The sequence below is a fragment of the Limulus polyphemus genome, unplaced genomic scaffold (assembly GCF_000517525.1).
Source record: "Limulus polyphemus unplaced genomic scaffold, Limulus_polyphemus-2.1.2 Scaffold5443, whole genome shotgun sequence".
In the NCBI taxonomy this organism is placed as follows: domain Eukaryota; kingdom Metazoa; phylum Arthropoda; class Merostomata; order Xiphosura; family Limulidae; genus Limulus; species Limulus polyphemus.
Window position 1 is genome coordinate 1 of NW_013671053.1, and position 19391 is coordinate 19391.

The 19391-nt window shown below is 34.6% G+C and overlaps 1 protein-coding gene across 1 annotated transcript in view; it reads left to right on the forward strand.

Annotated features, from left to right (window-relative positions):
- The first annotated feature begins 377 nt into the window (after positions 1–377).
- The window catches only part of LOC106472584 (cytochrome P450 2B6-like), a 25409-nt gene continuing 6395 nt past the window's right edge, over positions 378–19391 (forward strand). The window contains exons 1-8 of the mRNA XM_022401148.1: positions 378–542; positions 8162–8341; positions 10023–10116; positions 11948–12103; positions 13137–13408; positions 14410–14426; positions 17601–17754; positions 19148–19279. Coding sequence (XP_022256856.1) covers positions 386–542; positions 8162–8341; positions 10023–10116; positions 11948–12103; positions 13137–13408; positions 14410–14426; positions 17601–17754; positions 19148–19279 — 1162 coding nt within the window. The 5' untranslated portion in view covers positions 378–385. The remainder of the gene's footprint in view (positions 543–8161; positions 8342–10022; positions 10117–11947; positions 12104–13136; positions 13409–14409; positions 14427–17600; positions 17755–19147; positions 19280–19391) is intronic.

Here is a 19391-nt window from a genome sequence, read left to right on the forward strand (position 1 = left end):
GATGAAATTTCATCAGAAATTTCCCTTTGCTTCACTTGATTAGAGTAGCCCAAGAGTTGGGTGCTGTTGACTACTAGTTTATCAGTTCAAAATTAGGGGTGGCTAGTAGAGCAGATAACCCTTGTGTATCTTTTATTTCACAAACAAACATAAAAACAGTTCTTACTAAATGGGCAAGGTATGAAAGTCGTATTACAAGCATGAACAGCTGGTAGAATGTTTCTGTATTGGTAACTAACTAGCAACATTCAGGGGTCGTCTACTTAATATATTTTAGTTTTAATACTGAGTATGAACATCATTATTTAAACCAGATTCGCTATTATATTAAACACATCGTTCAGTGCTTTCACAAATCCTTGTTGTTGTTTTTTTTCAGTAAAGAATGTTGTCCCAGGTGCTGTCTAAACTACTAAATGACGTGGGGTGGCTTCCAACTGTCTTTGTTGGTTTGTTGACTTTCGTTGTCATAAGACACTTCATGAAGAGAAAGAAGTATCCACCAGGACCTTTCCCGTTACCCATTGTGGGCAATTTGTTGGGTAAGTGTCTTTTATCAAGGTCGGTACATAGACATAAAGAAATAAAAATAGTGTTTAACTGAGTACTTTTTGGTCTTTTTTTTCGAATTGGGGTGAGTGAGGTGCTGTGAAAAACTTATAGGGGAGAATGATATTGGAAAAGGTTGAGAAGCACTGGTTTAGAGGATTATTAATTTTTACACATTAGAAAATATTTTGTTACTTATCGTAGATAATCTGATAAGTATCTTTTAGTGTAGGCTGGAAAACAGAAACTAAATTATGCTATTCGCCTGATATGTTACTCCTAATTGATTACTTACGTACAACTAAGCTTGTTAAAAGTTCATATCATTACACAGTGGTGGAAAAATAATATTGCATCACCTAGTTTTTTCACACTTTTCTTGGTTCCTGTAATTTTTGACGAGATTATGCAAGTGTCGGAACTAGTGTAAAACGATTATAACCATTGTGTGGTTTAAGCTGACTCATATTTTACTCATCCAAACACATACATGCATGTTTATTAACAAATCAGCCGTAATAAGCGTATTACAGCAGATGGTCAACAAATACTTGGCAAATACGAAAATGTTCTGGGAGTAATATTTGGAAAAAAAACAACGTATAAAATGTTGTTCATATTACTTCAAACCTTTGGAAAAAAAAACAACGTATAAAATGTTGTTCATATTACTTCAAACTATTGTAAAAAAAAACGTATAAAATGTTGTTCATATTACTTCAAACTATTGTAAAAAAAAACGTATAAAATGTTGTTCATATTACTTCTAACTATTGTAAAAAAAAGGTATAAAATGTTGTTCATATTACTTCTAACTTTTATTTCTTACAGCTTTATAGTCGTGAGTAATGAGAATTTTAAGAAAAGCTGTTTGATACATTCCCAAATAAATCATTGTTAGAATAGTGCACCTTAGTGGGATCATCATGGGTGCTGATATACTAATCTGAACATATTATTGTCTAATGTAAAAAAAAAAAGGAAAACAAATTAAAAAATTACAGATTTGATTTTTGGGCAATTTGTGGACGTGTTATTACAATTGGCGCCAACACAATTCTAACTGTTATATTGTTTGTTTGTTTTGAATTTCGCGCAAAGCTACACGAGGGCTATCTGCGCTAGCCGTCTCTAATTTAGCAGTGTAAGACAGTAAGGCAGCTAGTCATCACCACCCACCGCCAACTCTTGGGCTACTCTTTTACCAACTAATAGTGGGATTGACCGTCACATTATAACGCCCCTACGGCTGAAAGGGCGAGCATGTTTGGTGTGACGGGGATTCGAACACGCGACCCTTAGATTGCGAATCGAGCGCCCTAACCACCTGGCCATGCCGGGCCTAACTGTTATAGCATTCGAGGTTTTATCTATGTTTTGTTCTGTAAATATACAATAAAACAAAAGAATATTAAGCTACTTTAAAATACAAGTAAGTAAAAAAATATATAATCAGATGTGGGGATGACTGGTGCAAAAAGAACAGAAAGAAGAAAGAGATGCTAATATTATACCCTGTTCAAATTTCTTCTTCACTCCACTCCATCCCTCCCTACATTGTACTTTCACAATGCAGGGAGGGATGGAGTGGAGGAGAGATTTGCACAGAGTATAATATTAGCATCTCTTTCTTGTTTCTGTCATTCCTACATCAAATTAAAAATATTCTTAAATTTTTATTTAATTGTTTGTGTACTTTTTTAGGTGGCGCTGCGCTAGATAGTGGTTTTTTATAGCAATTACAAAATGATGTATTGTAGTAAGGTACGCCAATCTCGAAATCTCTACTTTTTAGATCTTCTATCTAGTTTAATTAGTGTAGGAAACTAATTTACACTTAGCACTGTATATTTGGGTGTGACTTAGCTGAAGAGCTTGCATTGTTTTTAAATTACAGCGTGAGGAGAAGAAGAAGAACAAACGGGCGAATTTCAACCTCCGTTTTCTCGCCACTGACAAAAGTTAGCCGAAGTTTATGAGTAGTTTTGTGTATGAATGGTCAATCGCTTTTTGGTCATAGCTTGTTTGCGCGGATTTACGCGTGTTCTAGTCTTGCCGTTCCCATAGGCTATATATATATATTGGCTGCCATGTTTTTCCCGTGCCATCCCTACACAGAGATCCACCACCGTTTCCCTCAAGTATGTTTGTCAAAACAATTTAAAATTTTGGGTTCAACGAAAATATCAAGTTGGTGAATCAAACTCTATAAATTGGTTTCTTCGGCACTCGTGATAATTAAGATTACTTTGATATTTTCATCCCGAATGACACTTCATGTGACACATCGGTTAAATGGTCACTTCAGATATCCCTATGGCTCAGGTACGACCATCCCTATTTTAGAACTACTGATTAAATGAAAGTCAACCAGCAAGCAGCACCCGCCGCATATTATACCGCTGCTCATGGATGAATAATGAGATTGGCCGTTACGTGTGTTTAATGGCATATCATTGCTCTAACCTTGGACCTTCCCTTTCACAGCTCAGCATACTAACCACTAGGACTCGCCCGGCCTATCAAGGATGTGATCTGCTATATAATGTGTGTATATATATATATCAAACTATACTTCTCAGTAAACCTTTTCGTAAAAGAAAAAATTAACAAGCACTTTATTCTCGTCCTTTAATAATTTCAGTTTTGTTCATTTCTTGTTCTTACACAACAAATACTTACCCTCGTTAGTATTCAATCTTTGAAACAGACTATCTTCAAGGCTGTTTGATAGCGTATGCTTTTATAACTTCATCTGTTTTTTTGTGTTTTGTTTTTGACATTTCTTTTTATCCTTGTATGTTTTTTTCTTTGTGTGTGTGATAAGATTAAATTACACACACATATATATAAATATATACACGAGCTAACAGTTCTGTCCTTGTACTTAGAACCTACCACAGTCTTCAAATATTTATATCAGATGATAAGGACCAACCCAAGGCAAGGGAAAAAAAGACCCCCCCTTTTTTTTTGCTGTTTCTGAAATCAAATATTAATACAGTGCTCGTACATCTATCTCTATCGTATTGATTTCAGCACTGTGCAAAATGGTACAACATGGATAGGAATAGTTATATCATGTGATAAGAATGACAGAAACATTTTACGCATGTGACACCCCATTTATATATGTCAAATAGATGTGTTTGACGTTTCTTAGCATAATTTTGTGTAGTATATCCGCGAAAGTAGGTCAGTTTTGAAAGTCAGGTGCCTCGCCAACTAATCGTAAGAGGCAAAGTCCCAGGTTATAGAAAATGATAGCCCTTAGTTGTTGCAATAATATTGGATTATGTCACATTCGGTTGATCTAATAATGGTAGCCTCCAGTTGGAGCAGCCATTTTAAATGTTCCATACTCTTAATCATTATTACTCTCTTGCGCTAAAATACGCCCAGATATGTTGGATAACCTCTTTATTAATCATTATTACTCTCTTGCGCTAAAATACGTCCAGATATGTTGGATAACCTCTTTATTAATCATTATTACTCTCTTGCGCTAAAATACGTCCAGATATGTTGGATAACCTCTTTATTAATCATTATTACTCTCTTGCGCTAAAATACGTCCAGATATGTTGGATAACCTCTTTATTAATCATTATTACTCTCTTGCGCTAAAATACGTCCAGATATGTTGGATAACCTCTTTATTAATCATTATTACTCTCTTGCGCTAAAATACGTCCAGATATGTTGGATAACCTCTTTATTAATAATTATTAATGAAACTAAAGCAATAGATCATATTAGGTCGTCTCATTCATATTAATATTGATATAAATTGTTGTACATACAAGACTGTTTAGTGTAAGAGTTAAGTTAGTGAAAATGATGTTAGACTGCGTGATTGTTAATTTAGCCATAACAGGCAATATTTAAAGTGAGTTTCACAGTGTTTTGTAATAACAAATGATGTTAGACTGCATGATTGTTAGTTTAGCCATAACAGGCAATATTTAAAGTGAGTTTCACAGTGTTTTGTAATAACAAATGATGTTAGACTGCATGATTGTTAGTTTAGCCACAACAGGCAATATTTAAAGTGAGTTTCACAGTGTTTTGTAATAACAAATGATGTTAGACTGCATGATTGTTAGTTTAGCCAGCACAGGCAATATTTAAAGTGAGTTTCAGAATGGTATGGTAATAACAGAGACGAAGGAGTATAATTTTTTTTGTAAAAGAGTGTTTTAAAATAATTTAACTCGCCTGTGTGAACTTTCACGAAAAAGAGACAAGTATTTGAAGTTCTGGATACAACTGTGGTAACCCACGGAGTAACGTTAGTGAATCTATCGCAGATTGTGCAGTAAGAAACAGAATAGAGAAAAATAATTCTTGTCAGTTGAGTTCTAAAGTAACTGAACTAGCTTGTGTGGACCTTTGATAAGAAAATATAATTATTTAAAGCTTTAGATACAACTTTGATAACCAGTAGTGAAACGAATTTTTGTACATACGTTTGACTTGTTTAGAATATATTATTTTAAAAAAAGTGGATTGTGTGCTGTCCGTTTATTGTTGAAATGTATCGCCAACAAATCATAGACACCTACTGTAAAGAATCCGCAGCCGTATACTAAACCCTAACATAAATTGTTAATAACTGCTAATTCCTCTGTTCTGGTAGTTGTGCAGTGGTAATGCTCTCTCTAGCAAATGAACACACCAGAACATTAGCTTTTGAGTGCACAGTCGTGATTGACCAATCAGCACCATGAGATAATTACTGACTTTCCCACAGGTGGTAGAACATGTTTCAGGACGCCTCACCATTAGAAGTTATGGAATCATAATGGTGTCAGGTAATGGAACAAATCCCGATCCACCTAATAGTTAATCAATTAGTGGAAAGTCTTACCTAATCTAGTGAACTTTAATATGCAGTTAATCTGGAAATATCTCTCCATGATCAAAGCTCATTTTTTGGATGGTTAACCAGCTTTAGTTTTCCTTAAACGTCAATTCAAAAGTTAAGGTACTTTCCATAGACAGTGACCACTAAAGTACAGAGGTAAAACTGACTACATAATAGGTGTTTTCATATATAATATTTCTGAGTTTCCACTGTTACGACTGTACACTCAATAGCTAGTTTCTCGACTTGTTCTGTTGCATGAGAGAGCATTACCACTGCTCAGCAACTACCAATGGTGAGTTGAGACGAGACATACTGCTGGGTGTGGGTGGGGGTAAGTAATTAACAACTTGTATGGTTATTAACAGAGTGAGATATTCAAATATAATATATTGCCTGAGGTTAATTAGTAGCTTGGATCATTATTAATAATGAAGTCATCCAACATGTCATGACGTATTTTAGTACAAGATAGTAACGATAATCATGAAAATTGATGATGAATAAGATCATTCATTCTTGTCTATGGATTATTAATTAAGGATTTATAGATACTTGTATATGACGTCATCTAAGATAAATGCGCCATCTTGAGGTCAATCGAAAGTGACGACATTTATTATGGCTGTGTTCACTTGGGCTTATCGGGTTTTGTTTGACATCTTGGGGCTTTGCCTCCAATCATTAGTGACCGGGTCACCTGACACTCAAAATGACCTAGGTTATAGGTATACTGCTCATTATGACTGTAGCTGAACATCTCCGTGGCAGGACATCACCAGCGACAGCACTCGCCAATTGTTAACAACTGTATAGTGATCAAGAAATCTTGGCGAGGATCTTTTGGGATCTTCATAAATTTAGGTATCGTGGATGAGCTGCTTCAAGAAAACTCCTGATCACAAGTATAAATAATTTTCACGGATATGGATGGGTACAACAGATAGTCGACTACCCACTGTTTACCGATGAATTGAAAGGGACGGACATGGGTGTGGGTAAAAGATGGAGAAGTGCCTCATGTCTACAACCAGTGGCCATATATGGAGGCTGTCATGCTATGGTACGACATCAATACTTACCTTGTGTTCATCAGAAGTAGAAATACTTTCAGTCAATTTCCTTCCATTATATACCAGGATCCTGTTCATTATGGTAAACATAGTCTTCAGAAGGATAGAGCAGCTTGGCATTCTTCTATATAGAAGACACAACAAAGCCTTCCCCGGGGTTCAAAAAGCTGTGGTAAGAATTCTGTTCAATACTTTTGGGAGCTCTGTGATGGGCATCTGCAACTAATCTGCCCACATCCAGGTAATGTGAATCAATTTGATGCTACAACCACCCACATCCAGGTAATGTGAATCAATTTGATGCAACAATCACCCACATCCAGGTAATGTGAATCAATTTGATGCAACAATCACCCACATCCAGGTAATGTGAATCAATTTAATGCAACAATCACCCACATCCAGGTAATGTGAATCAACTTGATGCAACAATCACCCACATCTAGGTAATGTGAATCAACTTGATGCAACAACCACCCACATCTAGGTAATGTGAATCAACTTGATGCAACAACCACCCACATCTAGGTAATGTGAATCAATTTGATGCAACAATCACCCACATCCAGGTAATGGGAATCAATTTGATGCAACAACCACCCACATCCAGGTAATGGGAATCAATTTGATGCAACAACCACCCACATCCAGGTAATGGGAATCAATTTGATGCAACAACCACCCACATCCAGGTAATGTGAATCAATTTGATGCAACAACCACTCACATCCAGGTAATGTGAATCAACTTGATGCAACAACCACCCACATCTAGGTAATGTGAATCAATTTGATGCAACAATCACCCACATCCAGGTAATGGGAATCAATTTGATGCAACAACCACCCACATCCAGGTAATGGGAATCAATTTGATGCAACAACCACCCACATCCAGGTAATGTGAATCGATTTGATGCAACAATCACCCACATCCAGGTAATGTGAATCGATTTGATGCAACAACCACCCACATCCAGGTAATGTGAATCAATTTGATGCAACAACCACCCACATCCAGGTAATGGGAATCAATTTGATGCAACAATCACCCACATCCAGGTAATGGGAATCAATTTGATGCAACAACCACCCACATCCAGGTAATGTGATTCAATTTGATGCAACAACCACCCACATCCAGGTAATGTGAATCAATTTGATGCAACAACCACCCACACATAGGAGAACATGGATCAGGTTGTTATAAAGAACCTTTTCAATATAATCTGTAATCCAGTCTAGGCTAAGCCAGGTGCAAGAGAAGATACTACTAGATAATGAACCTTATGTTCCATGTTGTTACTCTTACACCATATGTCTTTTGAATAATATGATTCCCCACGAAATAGCTCTGCTCACATTGTTCTGGCAGAGATTCTTAAAAACCATTACCTTAATCAATTACATAATTATGTATGTATAAAGAACTAAATGCAGTTTTATTGTTACACGAAAGTTGTATGTCGTATTCATTCACAATTATCTAAACATTGTTTGATTACACCAATTAAAACTGAGCATTTGTTATAAAGGAACATAATGCCTTGTTGTTGTGGTCAAAAATTTAATGCCTAATAGTTACTTAAAACACTATACAATAGTAATAATAAACCAATACTTAGACTGTTGTCCTCGTACTCACTTAAATATTGTTACTGTTTAATTCACAGCATTCAGGGATGATACCCCACAGTTTATCAAAACTGCTGAGTGGCAGAAGAAGTATGGTCCTGTGTTCACGATGTGGATGGGTGGTCGTCCTGTTGTCGTTGTTAACAACTGGGACGCCACACGTGAAGCCCTCACCGTAAGGAGAAACGACGTCATCGGGAGAAATAAAACAATATTGGGTAAGTCTGAAGATGGTAGAATTGTTCAACCTTACTACTAGAAATGAATTGTTTAATAACTCTGCACGTAGCTCTACTGAAGGCCCGGCATGGCCAGGTGGTTAAGGCTCTCGACTCGCAATCTGAGGGTCGCGGGTTCGAATCCACGTCACACCAAACATGCTCGCCCTTTCAGCCGTGGGGGCGTTATAATGTTGGGTCAATCCCACTATTCGTTGGTAAAAGAGTAGCCCAAGAGTGATGACTTCCCTCTAGTCTTGCACTGCTAAATTAGGGACGTCTAGTGCAGATAGCCCTCGTGTAGCTTTGCGCGAAATTCAAAAACAAACAAACAAACAAAAGTTCTACTGATTGTTAGCAAAAGTTTATAAAATCGCTGCACATTGCTTGGTGTTTTACAAAAACAATGTAAAATTGCTGCACGCATTTCTGCTGTTTAATATAAAAAAGTGTATTAAAATCGGCATATAAAGCTATTCTTTGATATGGAAGATTATATAAAAATACTGCACATTGTTTTTATTGCTGAATACCCAAATTGTGTTAAAACGTTGTACTTAGCTTAGTAGCTTAACATCCAAGGTATATAAAAACGCTGAATATACAGTTTATGGAAATGCATTTACATTAACAAAAGTGTTAGTGATTCTAGATCTAGAGGTCAGGTAATAAACAAGCGTGTGTAAAGTCCATACCACTCTCGGAAGTCGCTTATATAAGACATTAGTCGGTTTAGGAAAACAGTCTTAAGACATGACCGTGCTCTGAATGAGCCTAATCTCAGGGAAGGATCCCTTCAGACAATTATTAATAAGCAGATAGAGCATGATCTCCAGTTATAATTATGTCTCCAGTACAAGTCTTTCAGATCTGATCTCCAGTTATAATTGTGTCTTCAGTACAAGTCTTTCAGATCTGATCTCCAGTTATAATTGTTTCTTCAGTACAAGTCTGTCAGATCTGATCTCCAGTTATAATTGTGTCTTCAGTACAAGTCTTTCAGATCTGATCTCCAGTTATAATTGTGTCTTCAATACGAGTCTTTCTGATCTGATCTCCAGTTATAATTGTGTCTTCAATACGAGTCTTTCTGATCAGATCTCCAGTTATAATTGTGTCTTCAGTACAAGTCTTTCAGATCTGATCTCCAGTTATAATTGTGTCTTCAGTACAAGTCTTTCAGATCTGATCTCCAGTTATAATTATGTCTTCAGTAGTAGTCTGTCAAATCTGATCATAGTTTCGTAGCTCCACTCCTTAGTGTCTAAAATATTATCTAATAAATGGTGACTGATGAAGGAGAAAAAGTTATATATTTCTTTTAGATCGCTATTGTCTGCCAAATAATGAAATGCCCAAAGCAGTGATAACATTAAGTTGTGAACTATAAAACTGGAGCAGTTTAAGTCGGTCAGTTTTTATTTGCTAGAAGTTGCATCTTTTGGAAGTTTACAGATTAAGTAATTAACAAAATTAAAACCACACAGAATAATCTCCCATTAAAGAATATAATGTTCCACTTGGGAGGTATTCCTAACTATCTACTTACTGAGATGATGAAAGTTGGTACACCTGGGAACTGAATCATTAGCTGTTTATGGTTTGAGTTTTATTTCGTAATGAAAGGGGATGTTTTGTTAAGAACCTGTGTAGTTTATTTCATGAGCTTTTTGTTGGATAGGTAATCTTTTCAAGCAGGAAGATGAAGACATCATGTTTGCTGATTATTCTCCAGAATGGGAAGTTTTACGAAAGATCGCGCACTCAGCTGTCAGGTTAGTTGATATTAAAGCAGGAAATGAATCTGTAAATAATTTTAAATATTAATTTATTTATGTATAAAAAAAAACTAAAAGAAAGCATAAGTTGGTTTATAAGTCGAGTAAGACACTCATAAGTACTTTTATTCCAAATATTATTTCAAATGAAAGGTAAACCCTGTAAATTTATTTTAAATGGAAACCACAAAAAATTCTAATTTCAGAAGAAAAAAAAAAGTTTCTCATCTTCCCGAAACAAAAGTTTGTGAAGCTGCTATACAGAGGTAACGGCACATCTGGGGATCATCCTAGTTTGACCCCGCTAGTTTCAAAATTGTGTGTTAAGTTGTAGTTTATTGTTTACATGGTGTTATAAAGTGAGCTCCCCACTTTAGTGATGATATAAGAAACATAAGTATCATATCACAGAGTAAAAACGAAGTACTATTTCCTTTATGTAGTAATAATAGTAGGGACCCGTGAATAATCCACGGTGATGATAAAGTGTACAATAAGGAAAACAAAACTGCTTGTTGTATCGGTGTTTTGAAAGTACCTATGATTTATGTAGGACACCTAATAATTAAAGTATTTAAAATATCGTTCCATATCTTTTAACGTTCAAAAAGTGTATCCTCGCGATGAAATGCAGGTGTGGTTATCACACGTATTAACTTTGATTCGCCGGATTGTAAAAACAATAATAATGCCGTGTGCAGGGCAATGTATAATCGTGCAAGGGCACTAGTGAGCCCATGCACTAAAATAAGTCAGCCCTAAACAAACGAAATAACACATTCAACCAACCTATGATTGATTACATTGCAAAATATAATAATCTCAAGCAACAGAGCCTAAAATATTAAAGAAATTTGTGTGGCCATCTGTTACGTACACCATAAGGAATCAAACCCCAGATTTTAGCGTTGTAAGTTCGTAGACATATCGCTGTTTCACCGGGAAACATTAAGCACTTCATTGCATGGGAACAGAAAAACTATTAGTTTATGCTTTCTTGTCAACGAATAATGCTCCCACAGTAAAATAAAATGAATAGCCTCGTGTGACGTCAAGGGTGTCACTGTAAAAGTGTTTATATGTTGCCAAAAGATGGCGGCGATCTTCGTCAATCGAAGCGTAGCTCCGGAAAGTACAGTGTAAATAAACCACCTTAAAGTACATAAGTTTAATTTCTAATGACTAAAAGTGCATATTCACACCATTCGAAATATGTATAGAAAATCTGAGGTCAGTACCTTCAAAATTGACAAATCCTTTACATGTACAGTTCCATATTATAGTATAGATGAAACGTTGACATAATTCATTATGTTTAGTTGTTGAAAAGTTTGTGCCTTAAAATGACATGTTACCTTTATCGAAAGATTAATCAGGACAATTTAGCTATGGCGTAAAATTGAAAGTTTTAGGGAAAACTATATGCCTTCGTGTGAAAAGTGATTAATGTGCATCATTCAGGTAGAAAATGGCTGCGCAGTGTCATTACCTACAAATTTTATGATCAGGAGTAATGGAATCTTTTTATAGGTAGGTTATGTTTACACGACTTCGGAATCAGTCTTCTAAGTAATCTAATTCCACAAAAAGTTTATAGATGTAACATGTTCCTTTAAAGAATATATATACATACAAGTTTCTTTCTACGGTCCACTTTTTACCGGATCGATATTGTTTTACAGTAATTACCTGTAGCTTCTGATCCAGCAACGACAGCAGTCACGAACAACTGGTTGTTAACACGAATCCATACAACCTGTCATTTTATTCTTTATTTTAATATCAATATGGATGTCACCTGTTTATTGGTTGAATACTCTTTCACTAGGAAATATGCTGTAAGTGAAGAACTTGCTGAGCTTGTGCAAGATGTTGTAGACGCTAGCGTTCGAAAGATGCTTAAGGAAAAAGAGCCCTTTGACCCTACCCTTTACATCTACTTGTTGGTCTATAACATCATAGCTTCCTCAGCGTTTGGGAAAAGGTAAGAAGATAAGAGGCCTGAAACTTTACAGCTAAGCCAGGTTACTTAAAGTCAAGATCTCCACTATGTAGTGAACTAGAGTACTTTATATTCATTTGTTTGTTCTCTCTTATAAAGCTACACAATGGGTTATCTGTACTCTGACATAGCATGGAGAGGGGCAGTAGTTTATAAACATTTAAAGAAATTATGTCACAAATATTAGTAAATACATAATAATTAAGACATTTTGTAAGAAAAGTAGGCAAGTCTTTAAATGGATTTCTCATTTGCTTTTAAAGAACAACACATTGTTATATAAATAGTTTTGAAGTTTCTCAATTTCATAAATTTTGCTACGTCATTCTTGCTAAATTATTTAGTAGTCTAGCTAGAAAAAAAAAAATTCAATCTTAATTTAACAAGATATAAAAATGACTTGAGTATTTTTCAAGTACATAAATTCAAGAAAACTTTTACAACGATGAATTTTCAGTTCTGTACATTTGCAGCAATTCTAACCAGGATGCGATTTGATTGAAGGTGTAGGGAGTGGGGAGGGTGATTGCCAGGCTCTGCTTTGTTTATGCCGGAATTGAACTTTCAGTGGGGAATAAATTCATCCACCCCCTATAAAACATTTTGAAGTTTTATGCATCTGATATTTTAAAACGTAACATGCTTTATTTTAGATGGCTAAATTAGAAATGAAAGTACCACCAAACAAAAAAGAATCTCCTACCATGAAGAACAATACGGTAAAAACTGCAAATGGAAGCTCTAAACATTGTATCCCTCCACCTCACTGGAAATTTGGAAAATCGCACCATGCTTCTAACTATTTACTATATAAAAGTTTAGCGTCGATTCTATTCATGTAATCCTATAATTCAGTCAGATAATAATAGCTCAAGAGTTGGCGGAGGGTGCTATTGACTAGTGGCCTTCCATTTAGTCTGTCAGTTTAAACCTAAGAACAGCTATTCGCAGATAGCCCATGTGTAGCTTTGTTCGAAATTCTGAATGAAACAATCTTTTCTTCTGGTTGTTCTAGATATGAAGAAGCTAACCAGGAGTTTATGAACTTAAAAGAACCAAATGAATTATTATTGACTGAGTTCAGTAGCGGTATTCCAGGGGATCTCATTCCATTTCTGAGGATTTTTACCATCCATAAAGAATGGAAAATTAAGAAAGCCATGGATGAATACTTAGCTGTTTTAAAACGAGAATTTATGGAACATAAGAAATCATATAAACCAAGTAGGTTACCTCATTATGTTTTAATAAGAATCCTCTCTGAGGTCCGCGTTACACACCAATTAAGTTGAAACAGACTTACAGCTCCACCCATGATAAAGTCCTAGAACCATACAAAATCAACACAATTCTGTATCTATATATGTAGAACTTAAAAGGTTAATTTAAGTTATTTTTATTGTACAAACAAAATCGTTTGAATAATTTCTTTTACTTAATCATAGAAGCTTTATTTTCCAGATAATTTACAATTTGGAGTTTTGTTTCTGTCAGTTATGGTGTAAAATGTTGCTAAGTGCTTCACTCTTCCCACTTCTTTTCTGTGTGTGGATCCAATAAGAAATAAAAGTAGAGAATGTATTTTAATCAACATTTCCAGCTAAGTTGTTCATAACAGTGAACAATGTGTTTCATGAATTAACTTATCAATACTTTTAACAATTACTGTTTAGTATCATATTTTGTTAAAGATAGATTTCGAATGTTGATCTACGTTTCTCATTAAAATCTGTTGTAGAAATAACTTTAACAAAGGTACGGTTTCATCAGGTTATTACAGCGTTTACCTTCAAAAATATAATAGATGTTTCTCATTAAAATCTGTTGTATAAATAACTTTAACAAAGGTACGGTTTCATCAGGTTATTACAGCGTTTACCTTTAAAAATATAATAGATGTTTCTCATTAAAATCTGTTGTAGAAATAACTTTAACAAAGGTACGGTTTCATCAGGTTATTACAGCGTTTACCTTCAAAAATATAATAGATGTTTCTCATTAAAATCTGTTGTAGAAATAACTTTAACAAAGGTACGGTTTCATCAGGTTATTACAGCGTTTACCTTCAAAAATATAATAGATGTTTCTCATTAAAATCTGTTGTAGAAATAACTTTAACAAAGGTACGATTTCATCAGACTACTTTAGCGTCTACCTTCAGAAATATAATAGATGTTTCTAATTAAAGTTTGTTGTAGGAGTAACGTTAACAAAGGTACGGTTTCATTAGGCTACTACAGTGGTTACCTTCAGGAAGATAACATGTTTCTAATTAAAATCTGTTGCAGGAATAACGTTAACAAAGGTACGGTTTCACCAGGCTATTACAGCAGTTACCTTCAGCAAGATAATTACAGTTTTACTGTTAAATTTACGTTAACACAGATACATTCATCAGATCGATTCAGCGGTTATTTTGGAACTTTACTATATATTTCTAGTTAATGTTTTGTTATAATAGAATTAAGATACAGGTTAAGTTTTATGTAAAAATCGCACATTCGACCTCCCAAAGCGGTATCACAATAGAGAGATGTTAACAGTTATAAAACTGACAACCACTATGCCAGCCTGTAATATTTACACCCTGTTATTTCTTTAATGTTATTTTCATTATTTTAAATGTTTAATGCGTCCATCGCTTACTGTTTTGAATTATTTTATTATGATATGTTTTATTTTAAAGATTATTTTGCACAACTACTATGCCAGCCTATCATTTTACGTGAATAATAATTGTGGTTACACATTCATTTTTCTGGTAAATACACAATAATCTTCAAACGTTAAGTTTCCAGTCAACCAGGGCCGCCGAGAGTTATTCCGGGCCCAGGAGTAATCATGTACATATGGGCTCTCATAATATCAGTTAACTATAAAATGCAACTTTCCGAGCCTTTTTCATGGCAAAGTTTTTAATGCACTCTTTATGCATGTTACCTTATTTTTTTCTTGGCTTTTGTACGGGCCCCCTGATGACCCCGGGCCCGGGGGTGATCCCCCGTTACCCCCCTTATCGGCGGTCCTGCAGTCAACATGAATGTATTATGTAGAAAAAACGTTTTAGTACAAACTATTGCATGCCTTTTATTTGTGAAATAACAGCATCCTCAATAGAATTATGTAGGATCACACAGTTAAAAGATAGTGGGACAAAAATTAATAACTTCAGTTCCCGCCTTTTACATATAGTGACACTAAAAACAGCCTATCAGAAAATCAAATACCGAAATGTGAACAATGAGCAAAGGGTTTTATTCTTTAAAGTTTACCCAGTCTTTTTAGTTAGTTGAACTACGATCTTTTTAGTTGGTTCAATTAAGATCAGTTAATATATTTCACTAAATTATGTCTCGTCTCACGATTAATGGGAGAAATAAGGTCACCAATATACCTAAAAGTAAGGTTCTAATTTTAACACTTAAAACACTGAGCTAACATCAAATACTCACGAAAAATAAATTCAAAAATGTGAAACATCAGGCCAAACATTGACGCCCTCCAGTGGCACAATAACTTGCACCTGCAGGTATGTTGCTTAAACACCGGCACATCGGAAACAATGAAGTTATTAAATGTGTACAAACCAGGTTGGTTTGATAGATTAGTGTTTAGTTTTATTTATATACATATAATTTAAGGGCAACAAGGTCTATCTATGCATCCCACCCACTATACTAATCTCAAAAATAAAAATAAAATACTCAGTTTTATTTGGAATGTAATATTATACAATTTGGTACTAAGGAATGTTAATATTAAGTTAATGATGGTGCAACTCCAAACGTTGTAAAGTAAACGCTTTTAATATCACTCAGGCTAGACGTTGTAGAGCGAACTCTGATAAAATCACGTGAATGATAATATCACTCTAGACGTTGTAAAATGAGCCCTGTTACTATCACGTAAATGACAGTATCACTCGAGACGTTGTGAAATGAACCATGTTACTATCACGTAAATAATATTATCACTCAAGACGTTGTAAAATGAACCCTGTTACTATCACGTAAATGATAGTATCACTCAAGACGTTGTAAAATGAACCCTGTTACTATCACGTAAATGATAGTATCACTCAAGACGTTGTAAAATGAACCCTGTTACTATCACGTAAATGATAGTATCACTCAAGACGTTGTGAAATGAACCCTGTTACTATCACGTAAATGATAGTATCACTCGAGACGTTGTGAAATGAACCCTTCTCACTACTGAATGCAACTCTAGATGCAACTCTACTGGCTCTTCAGTTGCGTTTAGTAGGCACGGATCAACAAGGATACCCCAACAATTTTGGTTTCGTATACTGCAGAGCTTAATCTTCAACGTTGTTATACTGCAGAGCTTAATCTTCAACGTTGCACCGTTTGTATCACCATTTTATGACCTTGTTTTATCGTCCTCTTAAATTTGTTGCACACACATACACACTGAAGTTCAAGAAAAATTACACCTCGCCTTTTTTTTTGGTGTTAACTACCTGATAATTAAATTATATTTTTGGTACTTAAGTTACACAGTTGAACTGAATAGCATTTGTTTTGCTCTTGATTGATGTTCAATGTACTTATATATTCATCAACGTTTTGTGATGGTTATTTTAACGCTCGTGTAACTTACAGCCCACATTTTGTTTGGTGTTGGAGATAACCACGTGACAGTTAAATTTTTAGATGAACTTTTTATCCTTTATGCCACGAAAGAGTAATATACTTAGCTCCTTTGTTTAAAAAATGTATTAATCATCAAACAAGGTCTGTATTCGACTTAGTTTTAACAACTCACAAAACAAACTAAGTTTGTCAACATCTTTCTTATTTGCCCATTGACCAGGAACGTCAAACTGTGGAGGGCAGGAGGGGCACCTTCCTCCCACAATATGAAAAATATTAACCCTGTCCAACCTTTATACACATGTTTAAATTGTTAGCTATAGGAGCCAAATAGGAATTATTATTGTTTATTCTTACCTACAAAAAGGTCAGAGACGACTTGGATTAGGTTTCCATCCTTCAAGTACTCTAAACTACTTTTCCCTTCCTGCTCTGCTTCTTCTCTTGCAGCCAGAACAGCGTCGGTGAAATCTCGCACAATGTCTGGTGGATTAGAACACAGTACATGTATATTTTACAGCAGAAAATTCAATTATACAGAACTATTGCAGGTGTTCTTGAACAAAGCAACAATGTACAATATTACTACGTGATTCATAATATTATTATTGTAAGAGATAAATTCCACGGAACATCTATATAAAAATACCCAATACACAACCTATAGACAGTATAGGTTTTCTACAAGATATATATATATATATATATTAACATGTTAGTTTGATGTCCCGTATAGCGTGTTTTGGGGATATCCAAAGAAAATTTGCAATTGCAATCGTATATAATATTATATTGTTTTTTACAAATTTTTGTTTCAAATACATTCAAAACAAGCACCAAAGTAAATTTTTGAATTGATGAAGTTTCAACTGAACGATGATTTTTGTATACTTTTATTCATTTCACATTCAGCTGGAACAGATACTTCTGAGAGGATGTTGAGTTGGATGATCTTGTTACTAGGCAACTATCCGAATATCCAGAAACTAATGTACGAAGAAATTGAGAGTGCTTTAGGTAAGATAACGTGAATAATTATTATTTTGACGAATAATCCTCTTTCTAAATAGGTTTGTTCAAGAGCCTCATTTCATAAAAATTTGGGAACGCAAAAGGTTATGATGTAATTTGCGCAGGTGTGTTAATCCGACCTATATGGAAATATTTTACAGAAACTCCCATCTCTATCCCTCTCAAAAGCTTGGATGGAGGAAACTGTTCGTGTCGGTCCCTCTAAATGACGACCCTGGATTTTTTACTTATCCCTGTTAGTTAAGCAAATTATTTACAAATTTTATTAATAAAAATTTACATCCTTGCTTTTAGGACTCACCAAGTAGAGCTTGTTTGTTTTTAAGCACAAAGCTACACTATGCTCTACCCTCCGCAGGTATCGAAACTCCATTTTTAGCGTTATATACTCTCAGACTTACCGCTGATCCACTTAGTAACCAGGCTGAAGTATATAAAACCTTTTTATATACTCAACAATATCTCACTGTATATGAACTTACACAATTTACAGAAACTTTACAATATCAGTTGAAGTTAATACTTTCAGTATTTATACAATTTTCATAAGAAATCTGAATATACATTCTTTCTTGCAGCTTTGGAAGCCAAAAAAAAAGTTTGATCAAAGCATATTTTAACTGCTTACAGTGAGTGTAGTCAAGAAGAAACATTAAGTAGATACAGCAGTTAACTGAATCATCGACTTGTGACTATTGGTATCACTATAATATATATAAATAATATGTATGTATACTAGATATCAGTGAAAGATATATAGTATTCTGGAATTTCTGTTGTTTGGGGTCATCTGTTCCTTCCTCGTGAAGCAAGTAATCCGAGCGTCTATTTCAAGAATTTTAAAGACAAGCATGATTAATTTTAGTTCTAACATTTAAAAAATAATACTGGTTAAATGTTACATATTTTATTACTTACGATCGTGACGTATTCTTAAGCACATATTTGATGGATTATCTTACTTAAATTTATCGTGGATTGCCAGTTAGCATTTACATGATGAATTCAAGGGAGCCACATTAGCTCAAGTAAAACTTAGCAGTTCTTGTAGTTTGATTTTACTGTTATAGCGTTATATATATATATTGGTATCCATAGTTTCAAACATCAAGGCTGTATGCTAATCAACCTGTCGTAGCAAATGGTCAAGGAATGTTAGGAAACACACGTATTGTAAGCCAAATAGATGGATATTCAGCTATTATTTTCAAGGTGATTCATTTTTAAAAAATATATCAAAACATTTAGTATATACAATAAAATATATTAATATCTGTAATATTTTTATCATACAATGGACATTTAATATAACTCATACAAGAACACAGATTTAAAATTGTGAAAATTAGAAATTAAAATTGTTTGTTTTTCTGTTTAGGTAACCGGGCTCCTGTCCAGGATGATAAACATCTGTGTCCTTACACTAGTGCATTCCTTATGGAATCCTTGCGTTTCGGGACTGTTGTTCCTTTTGGTCTTGATCACAGAACTACGGTGGACACTGAAATAAGTATTCCACTTTTATCAAGCCACTTCCAACATCTTTTCACGCACTTTCATTATTTAAATGTATATGTGTGTGTCTATATATACATATATATATATATATATATATAATTTAG